This window comes from Neopsephotus bourkii, unplaced genomic scaffold (assembly GCF_033783945.1).
Source record: "Neopsephotus bourkii isolate Nb327-2 ecotype Australia unplaced genomic scaffold, CSIRO-AGI_Nbou_v1 NB_230, whole genome shotgun sequence".
Taxonomy (NCBI): domain Eukaryota; kingdom Metazoa; phylum Chordata; class Aves; order Psittaciformes; family Psittacidae; genus Neopsephotus; species Neopsephotus bourkii.
Genome location: NW_026900740.1, coordinates 1,325,440 through 1,334,736, shown reverse-complemented (window position 1 = coordinate 1,334,736; position 9,297 = coordinate 1,325,440). Strand labels below are relative to the sequence as shown.

Here is a 9,297-nt window from a genome sequence, read left to right as displayed (position 1 = left end):
CTGCAAAGTGACCCACTCCATGCGACTAAGCGCAGGTTGGCACCAGTGCCTGAGCACTGGATTTAATCTTTGGTCTCTGTTATAAAGTAACCGAGTGCTCTGGTTTGCCCCTTGCGCACAAGTGGGTTCCTTGAAAGTCTCTTACACCTTCACCTGATTTTTTTACAGTTAAATACATGTCGAGATAAGTCTGGTGTTGGTTTGGGGGTAGGAAGTATGAACAGAGCGGGGCTGCGTTCTGTCCAGGACTGACAGCAGTGTGTTACTGCGAGTGTGTGCTCTACCAATACTAAACCTGTAGAATCAGATGTTTGTCATAAAACAGGGTACCAGAAAGAGCCCAAAGGATAACACTTGTCATGGTGAGACGAGCCTGGTAAGGGCAGCCATGGGACAGAATTAAGCTCTCTTATGCACAACGCGTGGTCCCATGGTTACAGACCGCGGCTGCAATGCCATCACAGACGGTTTCCCAGGCAACAGGAGTCCTGATTCTTATCTGTGTAACCTAAATACTGTGATTGTTCTTATAGAACTACAGTGATAACTGAATTTAGCCTTTCCACCCTAGCTGCTGGTGCCTTATCAGGAGCAGCAGAGGCCTTGCAGCACAGGGGCCCCTCAGCATCCTGCACTTTACCATTCCTGTCTTTATTTGAGTGTGAGCGCTGCCGTAGCCAAGGCCCAGTTTTATAAGGCTGTTCTGCAAGGAAACTGCTCTGGCCTGGAGTATAAATGAGGCTTTCTATGAACTTAGAGCACTTGTAATTGTAATAGTCATGCAAGAGAAAAACCTTTTGTGGTATTTGCTTGATTGCCTCCTAGCGCTTTAATAGTGGAATGCAGCTATTCGTGCTGACCCTGGCAATAGAGAGAGGATCTTCATATATGCAAGATAACCCACTGATGCAGTCCTACCTCTGTTCACTGGCAGGGTGACTGCATGTCAGGATGGCGACTTCCAACCTGGAGAACCAGCTGCAGAGCGCCCAGAAGAACCTGCTGTTTCTCCAGCGAGAACACGCCCACACACTGAAGGGCCTCCACGCCGAGATCCGGCGCCTGCAGCAGCACTGCACAGGTACCTGGGAGGGGACTCAGCCCATTCAGGGCTTAATTCTGTTCACAGGAATGGGGTGACTGCTCCCTCCTCCAGCTGTGACACCTCAGCAGCAGCCCCCACCACCAGCATGCGTTTAGGGTGATCGGCGTGTATCTGTGAATGATCATGAAGTCAAGGTTTATGTATTTATTTTCAAAGCTGATAGCTCCACTTGTTTTACAGACTGATCAAGTGCAGTGGCTCTCCTGCTGTGGCTTCAAGTGGGGGGAAGAGTTCCCTGTGTTTTTATTGAAGTGTGCCGTTGTAAATGTGCTCTCCAGGTGGTGCATGGGGTAATGATGATGTTCTAACGAAAAACCCCAACTTTTCTCCTCAGATTTAACCTATGAGCTGACTGTAAAGACTGAAGACCTGTCAGGTAAGGAACACACAGCACTTTCCTTCTAATGTTCATGTTAAACTTCCTCCTCTTCCTCAGTGTCTGTATTTTCTCCATCACAAGGAGGTGAGAATACTTTGCACTTGGGATGCTGACTGTATAAATTCCAAAGGTATAACAGTAGTTTTCTACTTTCCAGACTTACTGTTATTTATGAAGTAAATGTCACAAGTTGTTTACCAAGGTCACACAGGAAATCTTTGAGAGAGCCAGAACAGAGTGTAGAACTGCTGACTCCTCTCTCTTACCAGACTAGTTAGCTCCCTGCATGCTGCAAGGGAACATAGGATGTTCATTTAGGGGCAGAAGAGTGATATGTTATTAGCTGGTACTGTAATTACACCCTGTGTGTCAGCCTGCCTGTTCTTGATGTGTCCTCAGTGTCAGCCTTAGTGTCACGGGCTGCAGCTGCCTGTGGAGGGATGAAGCTAAATCCTGAGCTCCTCTTCCTGGTGAGCTGTGGCAGCAGCTCCACCACCCTTTCCAGGCAGTCTGGCATTGGCAGGGGGAGAAGCTCCTCTTTAATAAGCAAAGGATTTGCAAAATAGCTCAGGTTTTGATCAAGCTCAGGCATGGTTTCTGTAATCCCTGTTCCCCAGAACACATCTCCACTTGGTATCAACGCCATTAAACCATGGTGAGTGGCACCATTTCCTTTAAAGCTGTCAGTTGCTTCTGAAGAGGCAGTAATTTTCAGAGCATTAGCTGAAGTTACTCTTTGGGATGGCAACAGGAACCCTACTGCACTGCTTTTCCTAGTGGCTGTTGTTAACTCGAAACACTTCTGCTCTTCCTGTTCTTCTAGAAAATGGCAGTTCAAGAAGTGATGAACTCAAAAGTAAGTGCAAAGATTTGGAAGCTCAGCTGAAAGCCAAAGAGGCTGAAAACAGTGAATTACTGAAAGAACTCGAACAAAAGAACGCGATGATAATGGTGCTGGAAAACACCATTAAAGAGAGAGAAAAGAAGTATTTGGAAGAGTTGAAAATGAAAAGCCATAAGCTCAATATGTTGTCGAGTGAACTAGAGCAGAGGGCCAGCACTATTGCCTACTTAACTTCCCAGCTGCATGCGACTAAGAAGAAGCTGATGAGCTCCAGTGGGACTTCGGAGGGGACCCCTTCTGGCAGTCCCGTGCTGTCCAGCTATAAGCCGTCCCCCCCCAAAGACAAGCTGCCCGAGACCCCGCGGCGCAGAATGAAGAAGAGTCTGTCGACACCGCTGAACCCCGAGTTCGAAGAGGCCTACAGAATAGGGTCGGATAGCCGGAAGCTGCTGTTGAGAGAGCCCGTGGATGCCATGCCGGATCCCACCCCGTTCCTGCTGGCCAGGGAGACGGCAGAGGTGCACCTCATTAAGGAGAGGCCCTTGGTTATTCCACCCATCGCTTCAGACCGTGCCCCGGGTGAGTCGCACAGCCCAGCCCGAGAGAAGCCGCACAAGGCCCACATTGGGGTGGCGCATCGCATCCACCACGCTGTGCCAGCCCAGCCCCAGCCGGAGGTGGAAACACTGGCGGTGGATCAGGTCCATGGAAGCAAAGTGGTCAGGAAGCACTCAGGGACAGACAGAACTGTTTGAGTAAAACCACTGCAATGCTCTGTTCTGTTGCTGTTTATGCACTGTGATCCTGTAGGATAATTAGCACCTGCAGTAAAGTTTCTTTTGATGCCCCATGCATGCCAAACTTCTTCCAGATCCATCATTAATAGATTACTCTCCTCTAATGAAACCCAATAGGACTGTGTTCACATGGCAAGGTGTATAATTACTACATGCTGTGGCCAAATCGGGTTCCTGACCGCTTGCTTCTGCGCACCGCTCCATCTGTTGTACCCACTCGTGTGGACGAAGGCGCGGGCTGCGCTGTGAATCACTGTTAGTGCAAACAAACCTAACTAGAACGGCTGCCAGCGTTCCAGCTGCCAGGGGCTCCTTTGGCTTCACATGAGCACTTCGCACCAACCTCCATGACAAAGCCTTTCTCACACTAGTGTTGAAGAGCGTGCAGAAGCACACTGAAGTGAGCGAAGGACATCGCCTTCTTCACATGCACCTGGCTGCAAACTGTGTTCTTAGTTTCTCTGTCTCAAAGTCCTGAGTGTCCCAGTGAGCATTACTTGATTAGTCCCAAATACTTTGGTTTGTGGCTTTGTTTAACACTAGGGGGGGTGAGGGTAAAGCACTCTTTTAAAGGGTTAATGATCTCAGAGTATGAACACGGGGTGTTTGGGGGTGCTTTTGGTTTGTTTCAGTTTTTAACTGAATGGCTCCATTACACATTTCACACTGTCAGCACACTGCACTTGTAGCACCTTCCATACTGGCTCAGAGCTCCTTTTCCAGGGAGAGAACGTACCTGGCTGTCCAATATGGAAATGGGTCTTTATGCTCTAACCTGCACTTTTTTTCTAAAGGGGTGATTTTTTGTTTCCCAAAAACCCTGAGTGTTGTTCTGGGCACTGTCAGCCAGTGCTGGCTTCTGCCAGCCTGGGAACTGAGCTGTCCCTCTTGAATGTGTGTCTTAATTTTAACAGTTGAGTGATGTATCGAATTCCTACAGGAGGAGAACATGCCATCCCGGAGTTCTGTCCTTGTGGATTGGGATGGACTTGCCTTGCACTTGCCCCCGTTCCCCTACTCCTTTCTAGTGAGCAACAGGTAGACCCAGTGGCTGTTAGACTACTTGATTCTTTTTTATCATGTATTTCCTAGGAAAGAAAGGCATAGCGGGAGCTGTGGTTTGAGGAAAGGAGCACAAATTGACCATTCTTAAATTGCAATCAGCACCTGCAGCTCACCTCTGCTTCACTCTCGTCTGCAGCCTCTGAGCAGGAGCAGCAGGAAACGATGGCTCCCAAATGCTGCTAAGCTTATGATGTGCCTTTAAATATTTGGAACGCATAATCCCAGCGAAAGCTGATGAAGGATCCCTGCCTGCCCTCTGTCCTTCCCCTTCCCAGCTCTAGTCTGCCCCTGTAAGCTTCCCTGCAGCTGTGTGTTGGTGTGTGTCCCTCAGGAGCTGTGGATCCCTGCCTGCCGGCTCTCCCAAAGGCACGGGCAGGATGACAGTGGCGCTGTCCATGAGCCCGCACAGGCAGAGATGGAGCCCTCAGGCCTCCTGGGCCCACCCCACGCTCCCTGGTGACTTGGGCTCTTGCTGTTCTGAAGCCCAAGAGACTCCTCAGTGTTGTGCCTGGCTGGTTGTGTGGCGGGAATTGTTCTGGGAATGGTGGGGAGGGATAAGGAAAAGCAGTGTTACTGGAAAAGGGTTGGTTCAAGAGTGTTACTCTGTGTTACTACTGTACGTGTATTGCGCTGGCCAGCAGTGGGTTGGGTTTTCTGGCTGTTGTTGCCGTATTTTTATGGCCATGTCTTGTATGACTGATCTACCCTGCTGCTTGTTCAAGGATGATGGACGGCACCGCTTCGAAGCACAGCAGAAGTGATGCTTTGGGCAATTAAAAACATTCCTTACAACCCTACAGGCCTGTGTGTGTGCGAGACTGAACTCATTACCTCTCCTGGACACAGCCCAGCATGGAGCCTTTCTGAGAGGAAATGCAAATGGTGAAAAACACTTCCCTCTTCAAATGCATTTATTGACAGTAAGAGCTTTTTTCCGTTGTACTATTTAAAGTCACATGGGCTTAACTCAACACACACACCGTGGGGAGGAACCTCTGCCTCCTTTCATAATTACCTTTTCTGCACCCCTAACGGGTTGGATTCTGTGGGGACGATCTCGTGCTGCTTCATGCTGTCAGTCTGCGTTCAGGGTGAGACAGACGCCTTGCAGCACCCAGTGGGAAATGTGCCTTGTGGTGTGAAGGTCAGCTTCAAAAACCAGGCCGAAGCCCATGGCGTTCCGTCTCAGGGAGGTTGTGTACACGGGGGTCCGGAGCGTGTTCTGAAAGAGCATGGAGGGAGGAGGGCACTGAGCAGGGCGTGAAGTCCAGCGTGAAACTGGGCACAGGAAGGGCATCAGGGGCAGGCGAGTGTCATTCTCTTTGGTTTAAGCCTTAAATAGCTGACACCCAGGTAACGTCCTTTGTGTCACTGACAGGGACTGCGGAATAATGAAGAGCATAGTGGGGGTGTGAGTGTCCCAGTCCCTGAGTGCCTGAATGGAGAAAAGGCAGCAAATGTAGGAACCCCCTTGAGTGTGACTCTGAGAAAACCAGTGACAGCTAACACAGGGAGATGTGTTCGGCTGTGTACTGTAGTGCTAAGGACAAACTATGGCTGCCTGTGCTAAGGGGGAGTGAAAGGAAGGCACTGCCAGCAGGTGAGGTGTGAAACCGGAGGCAGTTAAGGAGCCATTGTGCCCCTGGAGGAAGGTACCTGGAGCTGGAGCCTGTGTGCTTCCGTGGGGATGATGTTCAGAATGGGCAGCTCCACCACCAGGACTCGGGGCTTGCTCTTGATGAGGCAGCCGTGCTCCATGTCCCAGTCCGCTCCCTCCAGGAACAGCCCAGAAACAAAGCAGCCTGCAAGGACAGAAGTGCAACACCTTGTGTAAATGGAACCAGGTACCTTTAACTAACACTGGAGGGGTTTGTTTTGGCTCCAACTATCAGGTTGGCATTTTTAACTGCTCTGTTCCCTATCAGGTCTGGTACCCAGCAGCAGTGCCTGGTTGGCCTCTTTAGCCAGAGATTGTTATAGTTAGCAATTAAAGCATTAGTCATAGAGGTTTCATAAAGCTACATTTATGCACATCATACCTAACTCTGTGTGCGTTCTGTTTAAACACATTTCAATACGTTACTTGTGGTGTAACTAGAGCTTTATACACCTGCTATGGCTGGTGATGTCCTAGCCCTTAGAAAGAAGCAGATACAGAGAGCAACGAAGGGAGAGGTTGCAGGTTCAGATACCTGCACATGGGTGGAAAGAGCTGGGAAAGGAAATAGTGCTGGGTGCCTGCAGAGGCCCTGCAGGAAAATGGAAACCAGAGCCCAGCTTATGAGATGCAAACCCAAGAGTATTGTCTGTGGAGGTGTGAGCTGAGTAACTCAGTGGGCCAAGCAAGTTCTGTCTCACCTATCAACTACTTTATTACATTTGCCAAATAATCATAACAACACCAACCTTGAGCAGGCCCTTCGCTGATGTCCTGTGCACTCTTGTACTTGGTTACCTCAGTGTAGAGGGTGGAGTGATCCAAGGGCCACTTGTTTTTCCTGCAGGTGGCTTGAACAAGAGCCGTCAGGTAGGATTCAGGAACGTGCAGGCCAGAGAGCCACATCACCTTGGGCTCACGCTCGTGAACCTGCAATCACAGAGACAACCTGTGGTCCTCCCACCACACCTCATGCTCAGCGCAGGGGCCGAGGCTCTCCCAGGCCAGTCTGTGGTGGAACACATCATTATGGTGCTTGGCGGTGACTGCCATTAGTTCAAGTAACTTACCTAAAGCAGTGGGTACAGCTTCTCATGCAGATTAACACAACAAAAGGCTTTCTGCAGGCGCTCACTTACCCATGTGCTGTACTGCTTATACCGGTCTATAAAGAAAATAATCCAGTTTCCCAGTGTTTTGAGTGTCTCTGGGGCCAGCCGCCGCCAGATGCCAGGAATCTGCCCACTAAAGAGAGCCCGAGCCACATCGTCCAGTTCACTGCTCATCCCAACTTCCCCAGCCAAGGCCTGGAAAGACAGGGAGAGGCTGAGGCCTGACTGCCTGCAGCCGCTGGGTGCAGCAGTAGCTGTGTCCTTACTCACACGCTGTAGCTCAGCCAGCGACTTTGCCATGCACACAATCAGCTTATTAAAACGTTCCAGCTCCTGCAGCAGCACCACAGTCGTAGGGGAAAGGTCTTGTCCAAAACGTCTCCGTATGTGGTCAAGATCAAACACTTGTGGTATTTTGTTCTCTATATCCTTAGCAACATTCGCAATGTGTTCATCTCGACTGATTCCCGTGCCAGTGTCACCTGAAACCACAACGGTTCAGTCAGACTAAATCTGCACGGGCTCCCTAGGGCAACTCTGAGAGCTGACTTCCCTTCTGGCATTCAAAGCTTCACGCTCTGCTGCAGCAGCCTCCCTTGGCATGCTGTGACCTGCTCCATGCCAGACCTTCCTTCCCTCTGTGCCCCCACCATCCTGCCATCCCCGTGGAGCGTGCACCATGAGGTGGACTGTGACAGGCTGGCACCAGCCACCTCCTGTTTCTCATTTACACAACCACTCATAGAGAGCTCACCCGTTTGAGGCTGCAGCTCCAGGAGGTGACTGCACATATCCCGCACTGCTTGTGTGTAGTACCCGATCTCAGCATTGGCATGAAGACCAAACACCTCTGGAGTGTTGGCCAGTGGCAGCGATTCAATTGCCTCTGCAAGACAACAAACATGCTCCTAAAGACATAATTACACCACAGGTACCACGTAAGAGAACAGTGCAGGGACTTTAGTTGCTGTGCTGCCTGGGGAAGTGTTACAGCTGGGACTGAAACACTGCAAGCATCAAATAAACATTTTTAACCCCTTGGAAAGGTATCAAACAAAATGAACCTGCTGTTAACTGGGGATTTTACTTCTTTTAAAGACATGAGGAGCTCGCTGGTAAGCTCGCATTATAGGGACTGCTCACATAAAGCAAGAACAGTCTCACCAGTGGGCTAGAACACCACGTATACACACACTGCCTGAAGTTCCTTCAGCTTCTCACAGGCAGCAATGTCATATGGAGAGAACGTATAGTGGAAATAGACCTTATGGCTTTATTCATGCTAACCTATGTGGCAGGAAAAGCAGTTCTTACCAACAAAGTCATCCTTTCCAGTCCCTTGTGGAATCTGATAACCAACCTGGGCGTTTTTATAAAAATGAAACACTTGGAACGTGTCAAATACGAAGTCCCCGAGGTACTCGTCCATGTAGACGGTCAGAATGCGGCGGTCGAAGCTGTCGATTGCGCGCCCACCGTACATCACCTAGAGATGGATCGCAGCAGTGCCACAGTGCTGGCTTTGGAGCAGCAAATACAGTTAAAGGCCAAAATGCTCTTTGTCTTTGCAGTGACTGTGTGGTGTGACACTGTGTCTCCCATGGGACACCAAGTACATCTCCTCTACCCCCTGTCAAGTGTTTCAGTCTGGAGAGCACAGCTCCAGGCACTTCTAATGGCCCTTCTCTGAGCTTTCTGTGCAGTGGCACCTGGCTCACACTCAGCTGTGACTGAAAGTGCCTAAAATAACAGCTTTCTGCAGGATTTCACGTACATGAACCAACACTGCACTTGCAGGACACAACACACTCACATACTGCATGGCAAGAGCTTTGGGAACACGTGTACAGCTCCCATCAGCAACACACACTGAACTAGTAACACTGGGAGGCTGTGCTGTTCAGTGCCTTCCAGCAGGATCCCAAGGGATCTCTCATTCAAAATTAATTAAGCACCAGAACTCCCCTGTGGTGCAGCTACACACAGTGGCCCTATTTCATTGAGGCAATGAGATTAAGTGACTTGCTCAGGGCTACACGGGAGTTTCAGCACTGCCCAGGAGGGATGCTCAGTTTTACTTGAGGATACAGCCCCTGCAGAAAGGAAACATCATTTATCTGCATTCTTTCACCATCAAGTGCTCCTCAGTGACAGTGCAGGCACTCACCTCACCAATGAGGTATTTGAGACTGCTCCAGGGGATTTTATCATCATTTTGCTGGAAAGCTTTTGTCAAGTACGTGTTAAGGATTTCCATGCAGACCTAAGGAAGTTGTTGGAATACGCAAGGTAAGATTCATAAATGAGCTATACATGTATATAGGTTTTATTTAACATA

General features: G+C 49.7%; 2 protein-coding genes across 2 annotated transcripts in view; one reads left to right on the top strand and one right to left on the bottom strand.

Annotated features, from left to right (window-relative positions):
* Positions 1-916: 916 nt before the first annotated feature.
* On the top strand, positions 917-4,987 carry CCDC92 (coiled-coil domain containing 92). The gene is made up of 3 exons (XM_061344654.1): positions 917-1,081; positions 1,440-1,481; positions 2,308-4,987. Exons 1-3 carry the CDS (start codon positions 952-954, stop codon positions 3,081-3,083), a joined length of 948 nt encoding a protein of 315 aa, XP_061200638.1. The 5' UTR covers positions 917-951; the 3' UTR covers positions 3,084-4,987.
* A 93-nt stretch (positions 4,988-5,080) lies between these two features.
* The window catches only part of DNAH10 (dynein axonemal heavy chain 10), a 54,226-nt gene continuing 50,009 nt past the window's right edge, over positions 5,081-9,297 (bottom strand). Inside the window, exons 71-78 of the mRNA XM_061344656.1 lie at positions 9,127-9,222; positions 8,274-8,445; positions 7,714-7,845; positions 7,230-7,441; positions 6,987-7,154; positions 6,597-6,777; positions 5,847-5,992; positions 5,081-5,412 (exon numbers count right to left, since the gene is read on the bottom strand). Coding sequence (XP_061200640.1) covers positions 5,266-5,412; positions 5,847-5,992; positions 6,597-6,777; positions 6,987-7,154; positions 7,230-7,441; positions 7,714-7,845; positions 8,274-8,445; positions 9,127-9,222 — 1,254 coding nt within the window. The 3' untranslated portion in view covers positions 5,081-5,265. The remainder of the gene's footprint in view (positions 5,413-5,846; positions 5,993-6,596; positions 6,778-6,986; positions 7,155-7,229; positions 7,442-7,713; positions 7,846-8,273; positions 8,446-9,126; positions 9,223-9,297) is intronic.